Source organism: Conger conger, chromosome 19 (genome assembly GCF_963514075.1).
Source record: "Conger conger chromosome 19, fConCon1.1, whole genome shotgun sequence".
Classification (NCBI taxonomy): Eukaryota; Metazoa; Chordata; class Actinopteri; order Anguilliformes; family Congridae; genus Conger; species Conger conger.
Genome location: NC_083778.1, coordinates 3,998,721 through 4,017,394, shown reverse-complemented (window position 1 = coordinate 4,017,394; position 18,674 = coordinate 3,998,721). Strand labels below are relative to the sequence as shown.

The 18,674-nt window shown below is 45.7% G+C and overlaps 1 protein-coding gene across 16 annotated transcripts in view; it reads left to right on the top strand.

Moving 5' to 3' along the window:
- The window catches only part of LOC133118954 (NACHT, LRR and PYD domains-containing protein 12-like), a 687,468-nt gene that overhangs the window by 649,557 nt on the left and 19,237 nt on the right, over window positions 1-18,674 (top strand). For all 16 annotated transcript variants that reach the window (XM_061229279.1, XM_061229272.1, XM_061229278.1 and 13 more), the window contains 2 exons: window positions 4,329-4,502; window positions 15,748-15,921. In XM_061229279.1, the coding sequence (XP_061085263.1) occupies window positions 4,329-4,502; window positions 15,748-15,921 (348 nt within the window). The remainder of the gene's footprint in view (window positions 1-4,328; window positions 4,503-15,747; window positions 15,922-18,674) is intronic.

Below are 18,674 nucleotides of genomic sequence, written 5' to 3'. Positions count from 1 at the left end.
CCCCGGCTTGTATTTGGGGGCCGGCCTTTATTTGTCCGAATCTGAAAGTCAGAAAGTTCTGCCACGCCTCACAAACAGGACATGTAACGGTGAAGGAGACTGTCTGCTGCCCAGACATTGAACTGTTAGCGGTGAGTCTACGTCCGTACTACATGCCTCAGGAGTTTTCACATCCCGTCATAGTCTGTGTTTACATCCCACCGTGAGCCATGGCTGATACTGCGTATGACGTCATCCACTCAACTATCGCGAGGCTTCAGTCTCAGCACCCTGATGCCTTTATTGCAATCACTGGAGACTTCAATCATGTAACACTGGACTCAACGCTCTCTGCCATTCATCAGTTTGTAAAATGCCCAACACGAACACGAAAGAACAGGACAATTGACCTCTTGTATGCTAATGTCAAGGATGCGTACACTGCCACCCCACTTCCACCGCTAGGGAGATCAGATCATAACCTGGTCTTCCTTCAACCACAGTACACTCCACTAGTCCGCAGACAGCCAACCACCCTGCGTTCCTTCAGGAAATGGTCTTCCGAAGCAGAGGAGACTCTGAGGGACTGCTTTGAGTCGACAGACTGGAGTGTGTTACAGGATTCATATGGTGAAGATTTGGTGGGGGTCACAAACTGCACCATTGACTACCTGAATTTCTGTTTGGACATTGTAGTTCCCACTAGAACTGTACGTTGCTTTCCAAACAACAAGGCTTGGATTACCAGCGATGTCAAGGGCCTCCTCAATAGGAAGAAGAGGGCTTTCAAAGAGGGGGACCAGACAGAGCTCAAGAGCGTACAGGGGGAACTTAAGGTCAGGCTGAAAGAGGCAAAGGAGGAATACAGAAAGATGGTGGAACAGAAGTTGCAGGAGAACAGCATGAAGGAAGTCTGGGATGGCATGAAAACCATCACAGGCTGCAGGAGGAGCAACAGTACAGTGGATGTGGATTTGGATAGAGCCAACAAACTCAACCATTTTTACAACCGTTTTGACTGCTCTGTTACTCTCTCCTGTTCACCACATGCCACCTCCCCCTTACTCTCACCTCTACAACCAACTGCTGAAGTAGCCCTCCCCCATGCTGCCGCCACAGACAGTGTGACTTCACCTTCCCCACCGCTCACAGATGCAACCCCTCACCTGACACACAGCGACAGGACCACCCTACCCCCCATCCTCCCCTCCCAGCCCATGGGTTTCTCCTCCCCTCCCAGCCCATGGGTTTCTGACCTTCTACGTTCCTCCAGGCCAAGCCTACGTGCAGCTGAGAGGAAGTGGAGGAAATCAAAAGACCCGTCGGACCTGTCTTCCTACCAGTCTCTCCTGGCGGAATTCTCCTCCGCTATCACCACTGCCAAAAGAAATTACTACCACACAAAACTCCAGAACTCCACTTCTAACCCTCATCAACTGTTCTCCATTTTCTCCTCTCTCCTCAGCACACCTCCCCCACCATCCCAGTCCTCGCTCACTGCTGATGACTTTGCGGTATTTTTTGACGAGAAGGTTGCAGATATCCGCAGCACCTTCGCGACCACCACCACTTCTATGCCCACCGCCCTACTACTTGTGCCCTGGACCCCATCCCCTCAAACCTCTTTCAGGCAATCACGCCTGACATCCTCCCTTTGGTCACCTCCCTTGTTAACTCCTCTCTGTCCTCTGGCTGCTTTCCCTCATCATTCAAGAGGGCCTACATCACCCCGCTCCTAAAGAAACCCACTCTTGACCCCTCCTGCATTCAAAACTACCGTCCGGTATCTCTCCTTCCTTTTCTATCCAAATCCATTGAACGAGCCTCCTCCAACCAACTCTATTCCTTCCTCTCTCAGAATAACCTGCTGGACCCCCACCAGTCCGGCTTCAGACCTGGCCACTCGACGGAGAGTGCACTCCTCTCTGTCAACGAGTCCCTTCAGGCTGCACGAGCAACCTCTCTCTCCTCTGTCCTGATCCTTCTTGACCTCTCTGCGGCGTTCGACACGGTCAACCACTCCATCCTCTCAGCCTCCCTGGCATCTACAGGGATCTGTGGCACAGCCTTAGAGTGGATCCAATCTTATCTCTCTGGCCGGTCCTCCCAGGTGTCCTGGGCTGGAGGAGTGTCAACCCCTTGCCCCCTTGTTACAGGAGTCCCCCAGGGCTCAGTCCTCGGACCCCTCCTCTTCTCCATCTACATAAGATCCCTTGGCCCCGTTATCTCTGCTCATGGCATCTCCTATTATTGTTATGCCGATGACACCCAACTCTTTCTCTCCTTCCCCCCATCAGACACACATCTCTACCCGTATCTCCGCCTGCCTGAGAGACATCCAGAGCTGGATGGGCAACCACCATCTAAAGCTCAACCCAGATAAGACAGAGGTGATCTTCATCCCTGCTTTAACCTCTCCCTTCTCTGATTTCTCCATCTCACTAGGGGATACCACAGTGACCTCATCCCCTAGTGCAAGAAACCTTGGAGTGGTGATGGACAACAGGTTATCCTTCTCCAAGAACATCGCTACGGTGACCCGGGCGTGCAGGTTCTTCCTGTACAACATCCGGAGAATCCGACCCTTTCTCACCACCTACTCCACTCAGCTCCTTGTTCAAGCAATGGCCCTGTCCCGCCTGGACTATTGCAATTCTCTGCTGGCTGGCCTTCCAGCATCTGCCATCAGACCCCTACAACTCATTCAATGTTCCCAGACATTCACATGTCACCCCCCTGCTCAGCAACCTCCACTGGCTGCCTGTTATGGCTCACATCAAATTTAAAACTTTGGTGCTCGCATACCAGGCAGTTAAAGGATCAGCCCCTGTGTATATTCAATCCCTTATCAAGACCTATACACCAACAAGACCCCTCCGTTCTGCCACTTCGTGCCGTCTGGCGCCTCCCCCTCGCCACACCTGCACTTCACGCTCACGACTGCTGTCTGTCCTGGTCCCACGGTGGTGGAATGACCTCCCGGTGAATGTCAGAACGGCAGAGTCTCTGACCTCCTTCAAGCGCAGACTGAAGACCCATCTCTTCAGGCTACACCTTTCCCTCCCCAACTCACAATCACTGTGATTAGCCTTAGACCGTAATTGGCACTTATGTATAGATATCGTTACTTGTATAGGTATTGTTGTTTTTATTGGCTGTTGTTGTATTCTAGCTGCCAACAGTGGTATGCTAGTTTGAAAGTTGATTGTACTCTTCAAGGGTTCTGAATTTCTGTATGTTTACACTAGGACTCGGAACTGTACTGTCCTCTCAGGTCTACTTTTGCACTTGTTCTTGTGATTGATTTGCACTTTGTTGTATGTCGCTCTGGATAAGAGCGTCTGCTAAATGCCACGTAATGTAATGTAATAATGGTGTATCAGGTCAGTGGAGAGCTAAGACCCTGGAAAGCAGCCGGCCCAGACCGAGTATGTCCGAGACTACTCAAAGCCTGTGCTGTGGAACTGGGGGAGCCTCTGCAGCATGTCTTCAACCTGAGCCTCCGACTGAGAAAGGTACCAGCAATGTGGAAGCATGTCTCATCCCAGTCCCAAAGAAACCACACCCCAGCCAGCTCAACGACTACAGGCCAGTCGCTCTAACATTACACATGATGAAGACCATGGAGCGACTGTTACTCAACATCCTCAGACCCCAGGTCCGCCACGCACTCAACCCGCTCCAGTTTGCATACCAGGAGAAGGTGGGTGTGGAAGATGCCATTATCTACCTGCTGCACAGGACCCACTCTCATCTGGACAAGGGGAAAGGTGCTGTGAGAATCATGTTCTTTGACTTCTCCAGCGCCTTCAACACCATCCAGCCTGCCAGACTGAGAGACAAGCTTGTGCAGATGGCGTTAGACACTCACCTCGTATCCTGGATTACAGACTACCTGACGGAGAGACCACAGTTTGTCAGGATGAAGGACTGTTTCTCAGAGCAGGTGGTCAGCAGCACTGGAGCGCCAGTCCTGTTCACCCTGTATACGTCTGACTTCAGGTACAACTCAGAGTCATGCCACATGCAGAAGTTTTCAGATGACACTGCACTAGTGGGATGTATCAGGGATGGGCAGGAGGATGAGTACAGGAACTTGGTGGATGACTTTGTGCAGTGGTGCAATCTCAACTATATGCAGCTGAACATTTCCAAAACCAAGGAGATGGTGGTGGATTTCAGGAGGACTAAGCCACCTATGCTGCCAGTCTCCATTGAAGGGGTCAATGTGGAGGTGGTCCACATTAACTGTGCCAAATGTCCCACATCATTGCAAACTAACTCACTGTCCACTCTGAAAGATCTTACCTAACCTTTTTATTCTATAATGTATTCATTCTTCTTTACAGACTGAACAGCTGTGACCTAAGTGAGGAGTCATGTGAAATTGTGGCCTCAGCTCTCCAGTTATCAAACTCACCCCTGAGAGATCTGGACCTCAGCTACAATAACCTGGGAGATGCAGGAGTGAAGCTGCTCTGTGCTGGACTGATGAGTCCAAACTGTAAACTACAGAGACTGGGGTGAGTAGTGCGGTGTTCTGTGAGACCTTAACTAAATAGAATTAGTGATTATGGCTCTATGCAGTGAAATGATGAAAAGCTCTTTCTCTCTCAGTTTACTACTCTGTCCATTGGCATTCTTTCTTTTTCCACATTAGTCTCATCCCTCTCTTCTTACTCCTCTATCACAGCAAAGAAAAGCAGGATAAAACCTGATGAGTCTTAGGGTTGGCAGGTTTGTGTTTCCTGACCAGAATGTAAGGTTTGAGTGGAGTCTGTAGTATCAGGGCACAGGTGATGATTGGATGCTGGATGTCTGATTGATGTGGTAAAAGACTGACCACCTGCATAGTAAAATATTTCAGGTCTGTCACACATTAGTCTTCATCCATCTCCACTATTCACTACCTGCTATGAACTGTTATCACTGTTATAACTGTTTTACCTCATTCCCACCTACAGAACAGGACTTTTGTGCTGACTGTAATGAGCTCATTCCCACCTACAGAACAGGACTTTTGTGCTGACTGTAAAGAGCTCATTCCCACCTACAGACAAGGACTTTTGTGTTGACTGTAAAGAGCTCATTCCCACCTACAGAACAGGACTTTTCTGCTGACTGTAAAGAGTTCATTCCAACCTACAGAACAGGACTTTTCTGCTGACTGTGACTATATTCTTCCTTGAATGAAATGATCAGAACACACTCTGCTGCTTTGTGAAGGCAGGAAATCTTTGCGGTTTATTCTGGCTAGACATAAGTTCCTCCTGGCTTAGCTTTAATTCCTTGTATCCTCTACTAGTTGCCTACGGTATAATAGACTCAGTGTTATATGTTATAGTGTGATATTATATCAGGCAAATATTGCACTCCCAACGGAGTGCACAACCCTCTCTGTAAGTTCTTAACAGCAGCATATTTACAGATTTAACGCCAATCAAGTCTGTCTGGCTGAAGCCATAGGGAAGAGGGATGAAAACATGAAGAATTCTTATTTTAACCAATGCATTTTTTTTTTATGACACGCGATCGACCAGCATGCCTGGACGTAAACTACACTGCACCATGTCAATGTACATGTAAACCTTTAATTTGGCAATTAGGCTATTATCTAACTTACAATGTTGACATCCAGCTACTAAGATGGCCCAAAATAAAGTTGAAAATGCTAATACATTTTTTATAAAGTTTTTATAAAAAGAAAAAGATAGGAACAGTGTCGGTTACACAGTTAACCATTTAGAAAGTGGGATGGTATCAGTTTCCAAAAACTGATTATTTGTCACATCCCTACATTGTGTAGTGTTTTTACAGTGATATGAGTGCAGTCGAGCGCACTGATTACATTTGGGAACGCGCTGTAAAATGCGCTTTGGTGTTGGCTTGTTCACCCGCAGTGTAGGGAAACCGTATGTATCATTGGGTCATTCCAATTATGCCATCCCACACAGATGGCATGACGAGGCTCAGTGATATCAAAATCAACAAAATCGGCTCATAAGCCAGTCATCATCTTGTGTCCCTGAACACCCTCTCCATCTGAAGCCTGCCATTGGTAAAGCCCTCCAACAGTGCTAAAGCAGCCATTGCGCACGGGCATCACCCAGCCCTTTTATAACCCTTCAAAGTTTCCGTAAATGTACGCATACAAGTTTTTTTTAATAAATCACAATTTATGCTTAGAAAGTGGCATACCCACATTTCAAGCCCTTTTTTTTCAACTAGGTAATTAAGCAGGGCAATTTAGAATATCAAGGTATACACCACTTCATCTCATTCTCCCTCCCTCTTCCTCCCCATCCTCCTCCCCCTCCTCCCACCCACACTTCCTCAGCCCGCCGTAACCTCCGCTCCCTCTCACCCTCTTCCTTTGCCAGCACCATCACCGCCTCACTCCCCCCTCTCGAATCCTTCTCCAAACTCCCCGCTGACTCTGCATCTGCCACCCTCCTTTCATCTCTCTCCTCCGCCTTTGACTCTCTCTGTCCCCCTGTCTCAAAACCACCTCGCACATCCCCTCCCAGTCCTTGGATATCTGACACCCTCCGTACCTCCAGGGCCAGCCTCCGCGCAGCGGAGAGGAAGTGGGGGAAATCCAGAGACGCTTCCGACCTCATGACTTACCAGTCTCTCCTGGCGGCATTCTCTTCCGATGTCACTGCCGCCAAAGCAAAATACTATCAAACGCAAATTCAGAACTCTGCTTCTAACCCCCGGAAACTTTTCTCCATTTTCTCCTCTCTCCTCAACGCACCGCCTCCTCCTCCGTCCTCCTTCGCTGCTGATGACTTTGCTGATTTCTTCGATGAGAAGGTCACAGTCATCCGCAGATCCTTTACAACCACCGCCCCCCTCACTGTGCCCTTCCCCCCCTCTAGGCCCATCCCTTCCTTTTCCACTTTCTCCCCCCTTACGGACTCTGATGTTTCTCAACTCCTGCTCTGCCACCGCCCTACAAGCCCTTGACCCTATCCCCTCTTCTCTTCTCCAAACTATCACACCTGACATTCTCCCATTTGTCACCTCCCTTGTCAACTCCTCCCTGTCTTCCGGCTGTTTTCCGGCATCCTCCAAGAGGGCCCACATCACTCCGCTGCTAAAAAAGCCTACCCTGGATCCCTCCATCATCCAGAACTACCGCCCGGTATCTCTTCTTCCTTTCCTTTCTAAAACTATAGAACGAGCCGCTTCTACTCAACTTTCTTCCTTCTTTTCTAACAACAACCTGCTAGACCCCAATCAGTCTGGCTTCAGATCGGGCCACTCGACAGAGACTGCGCTCCTCTCCGTCGGTGAGTCACTTCATGCCGCACGAGCAGCCTCCCTCTCCTCTATCCTCATTCTTCTAGATCTCTCTGCTGCCTTCGACACTGTGGATCACTCCATCCTCCTGTCTGCCCTGTCAGCAACGGGCATCTGTGGCACAGCCCTGGACTGGATTGAGTCCTACCTCTCTGGTCGCTCCTTCCAGGTTGCCTGGGCTGGTTCGGTATCGACACCTCGGCCCCTCGCCACAGGCGTTCCCCAGGGCTCAGTCCTTGGCCCACTTCTTTTTTCTCTCTACACTCGCTCCCTTGGCCCTGTGATCACTGCACATGGGCTATCCTACCACTGCTATGCGGACGATACCCAACTCTTCGTCTCGTTCCCGCTGTCTGATACGCAGGTTTCAGCCCGTATCTCTGCTTGCCTGAGGGACATCCAGAGCTGGATGGACAACCACCATCTAAAGCTCAACCCAGGTAAAACTGAAATGATATTCATCCCTGCTAATACCTCTCCCCATCTGGATCTCTCCATTTATACCACACTCACGCCGTCACCCAGTGCAAGGAACCTCGGCGTGGTGATGGACAGCAGACTGTCCCTTTCCGAGAACATTGCGGCGGTGACCCGGTCTTGCAGGTTCTTCCTATACAACATACGGAGAATCCGCCCCTTTCTCACCCGCTACTCGACCCAGCTCCTGGTCCAAGCGATGGTTCTGTCCCGCCTGGACTACTGCAATTCCCTCTTGGCTGGCCTCCCAGCGTCCGCCATCAGACCCCTCCAACTCATCCAGAATGCAGCAGCTGGTCTTCAACCTTCCCAAATACTCACACGTCACCCCCCTGCTTACTTCCCTCCACTGGCTGCCTGCCATGGCTCGCATCAAATTCAAAACATTGGTGCTAGCCTTCCAAGCAGTTAAAGGGTCTTCCCCAGCTTATCTGCAAAAAATCATCAGACTCTACACCCCTGCCAGACCTCTTCGTTCAGCCTCCACAGGCCGCTTGGCACCTCCCCCTCTCAGAACCTCCACCTCACGCTCACGACTACTGTCTGTTCTGGCTCCACGGTGGTGGAACGAACTCCCCGTTGAGGTCAGAACTATAGAATCTCTCCCCACCTTCAAGCGCAAGCTGAAGACGCACCTCTTCAAGCAGCACCTCTCCCCATCCCTCCCTACCTCCCTGTGAACCTTAATTGTTGTCTCTGTGACTTGCTTTGTGTATCGGTATTTTTAGTTGGCTAGGTAAGCAGTGTTTGAATAGTTAACTTTGGTGACTTTTGCTCTGTTTGTTTGTTTGTTTGTTCAAAAAAAAAAAAAAAAAAGCCCCTTGTCCTTATCTTTGTTGTACAGGTAGCAGTTGAAATTGTACTTACCTCTAGGGTCTTTCAGCGAACTTATCCCTGGTTATGGGTATGCACTTTGTTGTACGTCGCTCTGGATAAGAGCGTCTGCCAAATGCCAATAATGTAATGTAATGTACACAATCAAGGTAAAAAATATATAAAATAGGCTAGCTAAAACATAGACATACCATTGAATTTGCCTCTAGATCCTTCATATAGGATTTTAAGGCATCTAATGAGACCCACTCCTTAGTTTTTATGTCTTTTTGCGACATGTTCCAAACAGAAGGAGCAGAAAATCTAAAGGCCCTTTTCCGCATTTCCGTATGGGCATTGGGAACAGACAGCATAAAAAGATCAAAGATCAAATGTAAACAATAACTTCCAGCAGTTTTCTGCAATATATAAATGCATAGGTACGACAGAAGCAGACTGAGAATTGCCTTATAAATTAGGATATACCAACTCAGTCTATGCGTGGCCAGTGCTGGCCAGCCAACCCGATCATATTAAGGTACAATGGCGAGTGAGAGCCCTACAATTTGTAATGAATCTCAATGTACCACCATGATAAACATTGTTGATCGCATGGAGGCACTGAGAGGATGCATGCATGTACAAAACCTGACCATAATCAAGCACAGGCAGAAAAGTCTCCTTTTTGCCTCAAAAGAAAAGCATGTCTTGTTTCTGAAGAGAAACCCCAATTTCAGTTTTGTAACTAGGTGCTGAATATGTGGTTTAAAGGAGAGACAGTCATCAATTAAGAGACACTCGTATGAGGAAACCAGCTCAATCTCTTTTCCCTGAAGAGATACAATAATGGTGGATTCAGTCAGTTTTTTCTTGAATTGGTAAACACCAATTGTTTTGTTTTGTCAGCATTTAAAACACATTTCAATGGACATAGCATATAATATCAAAAGCAAGTTCTGAAAGGCTTTGACAATATTTGCAGCACAACAATAAGTAACAGTATCATCAGCATAGAAATGAAGAGCAAGCATTTTACACATTATGACCCAAACTATTGATATAAATAGTAAATAAGATGGGAACCAGAACTGAACCCTACGGCACCCCCTTATCGATAGATGGCACATCTGTGAGACCACCAAATTGAGTGCATTGAGCTCTGTCAGAAAGATAGTTTCCAAACCAAGCAACTGCTTGCTCTGAGAGAGCTGTGTTGAGCAATCTCTGCTTCAGAATGTTTTGGTCAAATAAGTCAAAGATATGAAGTACTCATTAAAACAGATCAAAATTTCAGATTGGTCATGAACAGCAACTGAATCATTCATTAAGGAAGTAAAACATGAATTATTGTTCACAGACATTGACTTAACAGATTTCCCAAATTTTCTTCGATCATTTAGATTTGTTGTCGTAAGAGACAAGTGCATTTGCAAGAAATGCATTTGTTTCATAGTTGTCTAAAAAGAAGCCAATGAATATCAGGCCTAAAGTAAATTCACGACTAAGACTTGAGAGCTCTGGTGAAAACCAAGTGTTCTCCCGCCCCTGAACTCTGTACCTGCACGAAGGGGAGTGTCTATGTATGATTGTAATGAACCCATCATGAAAGAATTTCCAGGCTGTTTCAACGTGAGGGATTTGTTCTATCCTGCTCCAATTAAAAAGAAAGAAATCATGTAAAAACCCTTCTCAATAAAACACCTTCGATTTCTCTTATGAATAGTGCACGGATCTTAGTATTTCTAACAGCAGCAACAGCACAGTTGTGACTTAGGTCACTGCAGAAAACACCATTTGCTGAAAATTTGTGAGGAACATTTGTCAGTATTAAGTCAATGATAGTAGCTCAAAGATTTAAAATCATCAGACACTGGTCGTAACCAATCCCAGTTCATGTCCCCAAACAAAATAATTTCGCTATAGTGCAGAGGATAGACTCATTGGTGGCAGAAGGGGGTCTAGAGCAACCAACAACAGTAATACAATGGAGAAAACTGAGAGAGGAGCACGTCTGTAGCAAACAGTAAAATCCAACAAGGTGGTGTTTGGCTACCTAGGCACTCTTGATATGGATGCGTTAAAAAGCCTTTATTATACGGCTAATGCATTGGTGAGAAATGAAAAACACGCACCGAGTGGCACACAGGCCTTCATCAGGGTGAATAAGCAGAGGTGAGGCGTCAGGTGTATTTGTTGACCTGTGACACTTTGGCTCATTACCATAAATAGCGCTGAAATCCAATGCATAGGGGAAGCCCCAAATACAGTGGGAGCAATAATTATTTGATCCCTTGCTGATTTTGTAGGTTTGCCCACTTACAAAGAATGGAACTGTGTAGAATTTTAATCATAGGTACATTTTAACATTGAGAGACAGAATATCACAAAATAATCCACAATGACAACATCATATACATTTTATAAATTTATTATCGTATTTTTGCATGAGTATTTGAAATGAGTATTTGATCCCCTACCAATCAGCAATAATTCTGGCTCCCACAGACCAGTTAGTTTTCCATTAAGAAGCACTCCTAATCTCAACTCATTACCCAAAACACCTGTGTCAACTCGTTACATTGTTATGTAGCTGTATAAAAGACACCTGTCCACACAATCAATCAGATTCCAACGTTTCAACCATGGCCAAGACAAAGGAGCGGTCTAAGGACATCAGGGACAAAATTGTAGACCTGCACAAGGCTGGGATGGGCTACAAGAAAATAAGCAAGCAGCTTGGTGAGAAGTTAACAACTGTTGGAGCAATTATTAGAAAATGGAAGAAACACAAAGTCACCGCCAATCTCCCTCGGTCTGGGGCTCCACGCAAGATCTCGCCTTGTGGGATATCAATGATCATGAGAAAGGTCAGGGATCAGCCCGGTACTACACAGGAGGAGCTTGTTAATGACCTGAAGGCAGTTGGGACCACAGTCACGAAGAGAACCATCAATAACACACTACACCCTGAAGGATTAAAATCCTGCTGCACGCGCAAAGGTTCCTCTGCTGAAGAAGGCACATGTACAGGCCTGTCTGAAGTTTGCCAAAGAACACCTGGATGATCCAGAGGATGCTTGGGAGAAGGTGATGTGGTCAGATGACACCAAAATAGAGCTATTTGGCATCAACTCGACTCGCCGTGTTTGGAGGAAGAGAAATGCTGAGTACAACCCCAAGAACACCATCCCCACTGTGAAGCATGGAGATGGAAACCTTATGCTTTGGGGGTGTTTCTCAGCCAAGGGGACAGGACGACTTCACCGTATCGAGGGGAGGATAAATGGGGCCATGTACCAGGAAATTTTGGGCGACAACCTCCTTCCCTCAGTGAGAGCACTGAAAATGGGTCGTGGATGGGTCTTCCAACATGACAATGACCCAAAACATATGGCCAAGGCAACAAAGGAGTGGCTCAAAAAGAAGCATATTAAGGTCCTGGAGTGGCCTAGCCAGTCTCCAGACCTAAATCCCATCAAAAATCTGTGGAGGGAGCTGAAGCTTCGAGTTGCCAAGCGACAGCCTCGGAACCTTAAGGATTTGGAGAGGATCTGCAAAGAGGAGTGGACCAAAATCCCTCCCAAGATCTGTGCAAACCTGGTGAAAAACTACAACAAACGTCTGGCCTCTGTGCTTGCCAACAAAGGTTTCTCCACCAAGTATTAAGTCCAATTGTTCTATGGATCAAATATTTATTTCATGTGAAAATATGACATTAAATTGATAAAATTTTATATGATGTTGTTATTGTGGATTATTTTGTGATATTCTGTCTCTCAATGTTAAAATGTACCTATGATTAAAAGTCTACACAGTTCCATTCTTTGTAAGTGGGCAAACCCACAAAATCAGCAAGGGATCAAATAATTATTGCTCCCACTGTATAGAACACTATCTGGAACTTTTTCGACTTAGGGATTAGTAAATAGTGAGCCATTTCAGACACAGCATACCTATGTGTAGGACCGTGACGGCTGTATGTGGTAATTTCAGTGAAATTATAAAATTAAATTGAGGGCTTGCTCGCAAATATCATTTAGGTTTGCTGATCATGTTCAAAAAGTGAAGTAGTTTATTAAAATGGTTCAGGATAGATCTAAAACGACATGTAGCAAGTTAGCCAGCTAATTTATAACTCACTCAGTCAAGAAAATGTTTAAAAGTGAATGTGTCTCCAGATGAGTTTGTTAAAAGTAAGTGGAGAGAGAAGGAGGCAGACAGAAATTGAAGAGAAAGCACAACTGCCAATGAAGAGCGGTAAGAAACAGAAAGATAGAAGTGAGAAGTGGTGAGGATGTGTAAATAAATGGAGGAATAGGTGAGGAGGAGGCACAATGGCTCAGGCAGTAAGAGCAGTTGTCTGGAAGTTGGAGGGTTGCCGGTTCGATTCCCCGAATTGTCCCTGAGCAAGACACCTAACCCCCAAATGCTCCTGACGAGCTGGTTGGTCCTTGCATGGCAGCTACTTGCCGTTGGTGTGTGAGTGTGTGTATGAACGGGTGAATGAGAACTATCAATTGTACAGTGCATTGGATAAAGGCACTATATACAGTGCATCCAGAAAGTATTCACAGCGCCTCACTTTTCCCACATTTTTTTATTTTACAGTCTTATTCCAAATAGGAATAAATTCATTTTTTCCCTCAAAATTCTACACACAACACTCCATAATGACAACATGAAATACGTTTTTTTGAAATTTTAGCTATTTAAGCCTCAAGTCTTTTTGAATATGATTCCACAAGCTTGGCACACCTATCTTTGGACAGTTTCGCCCATTCCTCTTTGCAGCACCTCTCAAGCTCCATCAGGTTGGATGGGGAGCATCGGTGCACAGCCATTTTCAGATCTCTCCAGAGATGTTCAATCGGATTCAAGTCTGGGCTCTGGCTGGGCCACTCAAGGACATTCACAGAGTTGTCCTGAAGCCACTCCTTTGATATCTTGGATGTGTGCTTCGGGTCGTTGTCCTGCTGAAAGATGAACTGTCGCCCCAGTCTCAGGTCAAGAGCGCTCTGGAGCAGGTTTTCATCCAGGATGTCTCTGTACATTGCAGCATTCATCTTTCCCTCAATCCTGACTAGTCTCCCAGTTCCTGCCGCTGAAAAACATCCCCACAGCATGATAATGCCACCACCATGCTTCACTGTAGGGATGGTATTGGCCAGGTGATGAGTGGTGCCTGGTTTCTTCCAAACATGACACCTGGCATTCACGCCAAAGAGTTCAATCTTTGTCTCATCAGACCAGAGAATTTTGTTCTCATGGTCTGAGAGTCCTTCAGGTGCCTTTTGGCAAACTCCAGGCGGGCTGCCATGTGCCTTTTACTAAGGAGTGGCTTCCGTCTGGCCACTCTACCATACAGGCCTGATTGGTGGATTGCTACAGAGATGGTTGTCCTTCTGGATGGTTCTCCTCTCTCCACAGAGGAACACTGGAGCTCTGACAGAGTGACCATCGGGTTCTTGGTCACCTCCCTGACTAAGGCCCTTCTCCCCCGATTGCTCAGTTTAGACGGGTGGCCAGCTCTAGGAAGAGTCCTGGTGGTTCCGAACTTCGTCCATTTACGGAAAAAAAGGAATTTATTCAATTTTGGAATAAGGCTGTAACATAACAAAATGTGGGAAAAGTGAAGCGCTGTGAATACTTTCCGGATGCACTGTAAATGCCAACCATTTACCATTTACAAATGAGCGAATGGTCAGAGGAGGAAAGAGTGGACTGGAGCATGTCACATGTAGCCAACACAGCAGCAGAATATTCCTTAAAGTGATATTACAGTTTGGTACAACATACATACTGATGTTATTACAACTGAGTTGTAGCACTGTAGGGAAGAAGACAACTTCAGTAGTTATTCTCTGTATAATCATAAAGATTTCTAAACGTTTTTTCACTTTGTTATTATGGGGGTATTGAGTGTAGAAATGGCAATTTCTTCCATTTAAAATGAAATCTACAAATAGTGTAGGGGTGAAAGCTTTCAGTGTCTAGTCTTGATTCTTGGCTTTTGATTGCCTTTGGAGCAGGGGTGCACAGCAAGGACCGATCCACTTCAGGATTTTGTGCCAACTTCTGCTCTTAATTATTTCATTATCTAAACAATGTTTTGATCAGACCATTGTATATGAACCAGCTACAACTTCAGACTAAAAGTGTAACCTAAAGATTGTACTGTGCTCAAGTACAGGTGTGAACCAATGTCATTTCTAAAGCTGGCAGAAAAATAAATGAAGGTAATTGGTTGGAACAAAAAAACCAGCTCTCAAACCAGCCCTCCAGGACCAGAGTTGTGCACTTCTGCTTTGGAGTCTGTTATTGGCGTTTGTCAACATGAGGACCAGAATTGTGCTCATTAAAGTCAAGGAAGCCATTAAAAGCAAACAGTTTGGAACATAAAACAGTTCAGCTGGTAGCTGAATGTATCTGATATACAGTATTTTATCATTATGAGATGGAGCAGTCGCCTGTTGGGTAGGCGGAGGTGGGGCAGAGGTGGGTAGTAACATGCAACATTTACTCCGTTACATTTACTTCTGTACGTTTTTAAATAAATTGAACCTGTAGAGTCGTTTTAAAGGAGGATACTTTTTACTCTTATTTGAGTATATTTGTAAAGGACATTTCTTTACTTTTACTCCGTTATATTCAGATTAATTTCTCTCACTACATTTTTTACTCATTTTGATTTTCAATGCAAGTTCTTCTGGGTTGGTTCTCAGAGTTTGCCAGGTGTCTGGGTAAAAGTCTGAATGTTCTGCCACGCCTCACAAATAAAGACGCGCAAAGACACATACACAAAAGGAATCACTTGTACTTGGGTACAGCTACAGCACAAAATTAAAGCAGGGGTGCCAAGAATTGTGAAAGCAGTGTTTGGGGGATATATATATATATATATTTTTTTTTTTGTCTTCAGTATTGTTGTGCATATGTCAGTCTGCCTTTAGCTGTGTTAGCTTGCAGTGCTGTGGGAAGTTTGTCACAGAAAACCAAAGGGAAAAAAGCAAACTGGCCACTGTGACAGATGTGTGTTATATTTTACATCTTACCATTAAGTGTGCCAAATATCCCACAGCATTGCAAACTAACTCACTGTCCACTCTGAAAGATGTTATCATTTACATCCTACCTAACCTTTTTATTCTATAATGTATTCATTCTTCTTTCCAGACTGAACAGCTGTGACCTAAGTGAGGAGTCATGTGAAATTGTGGCCTCAGCTCTCCAGTCATCAAACTCACCCCTGAGAGATCTGGACCTCAGCAACAATAACCTGGGAGATGCAGGAGTGAAGCTGCTCTGTGCTGGACTGATGAGTCCAAACTGTAAACTACAGAGACTGGGGTGAGTAGTGCGGTGTTCTGTCTGACCTTAAGTAAATAGAATTAGTGATTATGGCTCTATGCAGTGAAATGATGAAAAGCTCTTTCTCTCTCAGTTTACTACTCTGTCCATCAGCATTCTTTCTTTGTCCATATTAGTCTCATCCCTCTCTTCTTACTCCTCTATCATAGCAAAGAAAATCAGGATAAAACCTGATGAGTCTTAGGGTTGGCAGGTTTGTGTTTCCTGACCAGAATGTAAGATTTCAGTGGAGTCTGTAGTATCAGGGCACAGGTGATGACTGGATGCTGGATGTCTGATTGATGTGGTAAAAGACTGACCACCTGCATAGAAATGTTTCAGGTCACACATTACAGTCTTCATCCATCTCCACTATTCACTACCTGCTATGAACTGTTATAAAATCCTTAATTTTACCCCACTCTCTGATGAAGGGAGCTGTACTCACAATACAGTGCACCTCATTCCCACCTACAGGACAGGACTTTTGTGCTGACTGTAATGAGCTCATTCCCACCTACAGAACATGACTTTTGTGCTGACTGTAAAGTGCACAAAAGTCATGTTCTGTAGCCAACCCGATCATATATGTACAATGGCGAGTGAGGGCCCTACATTTTTTTTTTTTTTTTTTTTTTTTTTTTACAGTTTTTTCTTGAATTTTTTTTTTTGTTTTGTTTTGTCAGCATTTAAAACACGTTTCAATTGACATAGCATATTTTATACAATATCAAAAGCACTTTGCAAGTTATGAAAGGCTTTGACAAGATTTGCAGCACAGCAATCAGTATCATCAGCATAGAAATGAAGAGAAGCATTTGACACATTATGACCCAAACTATTGATATAAATCGTAAATAAGGAACCAGAACTGAGCCCTGCGGCACCCCCTTATGGATAGTGTGGTGCCCCGCTGGTTGAGAGAGAGAGATAACAGAATGAGTGAACAAAAATCTATTTATTCTCAATAAGGGCCTTCAAGGCAGAGTTCAATTGTCCAGAACAAAAAACTGGTTCCTTTCAAAAAAAAAAAAAAAAGTCTTCGGCATCCACGCAACAGCGGTTGTCCGTCTTTGTCGGGGGCGGGGTCGCGCCGTCTCCATCTCCCCGGTCTCGACCGTCCGCTTTCCCAGCCTAGCCGTCCTCCGTAGGTGATTCAATTCTAGGGGTTAGACCGGGACAATGTTAGCTGGCTCACAGCCGGAGATATGCTCACGAGTCCCAGACTTCAGTTTCTGTCGCGGGGTTTCCTCCAGGAATTCCTCCACGTTTCTCTCTGTGGGAGTTTGTTCATCTCGAGGCTGAAAAAGGCTTGTCTTTCTGCCTCCGTCGTCAGCCCCGCTCTGCTCCGCTCCCTCCCTCTTCAGCTGTGCCTGTTTAATGAGAGATTATTTTTTATATTTTTTTTATAGAGGTTTGCCGTTCCGCACACGTCTCGCCCTGGTGCTGGCCTTGGTGCTGACTTCCTCCACGGCTCTCTCCAAGGTGCGGCTCTACCGAAAGATGACCTAGGGAAATATTTGCCATTGATCACTTTCCCGAGCTCCTGGCACGGGCGCACTGCCCATTCCACTCCAGTGGTGTCTCGATCCCAGATCGGGCCACCACAATAGTTGGCACATCTGAAGTGAGACCTTCAAATCGAGTACATTGAGCTCTGACAGAAAGATAGTTTCCAAACCAAGCAACTGTTTGCTCTGAGAGAGCTGTGTTGAGCAATCTCTGCTTCAGAATGCTTTGGTCAATTGTGTCAAACGCTTTGGAGAGATGTGAGGTTGGAACAGGGCGGAGAGCCAGACGCGACTGAGGGAAATAACCCTTCTAAGCAACCACGCAAACGTGTTTGTCAATCCTGGGAGGAAACAGGAAATGAAGCCCAAAACTGCTGGAGAAAATAAAACAACCCTTCGAAAACCAGGGCGAATAACCCAACCAGAAACAAGTGCTAAATACTTTGCACTCACGGTCGCAGACCGATGAAGAAAATAAAGTACAACCTAGCATGAAAAGGCTAGGCACGAAAATAAAACCATGAGGCGCAGCTCAGGACCAAATACAAAATACATACCAGGGACAACGTCCCCATTCCCCGACTCACACGAGTCCAAAAGAAAAGAAAAACCAGAACCCTAGAGGAAGGCGTGAGTGAACACAACACAACCAGCTGCACACCTTCCTTACCTTTAAACTTTTTTTAACTGATTTGAGAAATCAATACCAGCACCGTACCGGACTCGTAGATTCACAGAGTCTACCTGGTGCATTACCGGCTTAGTGCAAATGCAAGTTTGACACCAAAGCATTGGTAGACTGTCAGCACAGCCTTTAAATACCCTGAGCCAGCACCTAGTAATTAACGAGGCACAGGTGCAGCCAATGAGGCCCCTGCCCTCTGGCGGCCTCAATCAGCAATTACCTCCTAACCATGACAAGAGATCTATAAAAAGTGAGACACAGTGCTGCTTATTGTCAAGCGCAACAGTAATATCATTCACAGCCTTCAGGGCTGCTGTAATTGTTTTGTGTTGTTCCATACTTTAGCCAGTGCTGACAAATTTGAAATTGGCCTGTAATTATTTAAAAGACTGATCTCCCCCTTTTAACAGTGGGAGAACATAGGCCAATTCTCCGGTCCTTGTTTTACCTCTTTCCCCATTGCGTGTCTCCGCCCCCCACTCCTTATATGCATTTCCTCCTTGTCTTGTCCCAGCTGTTTCTCGTTGTCTCAATATGTATTCTCCAGCACCCACACC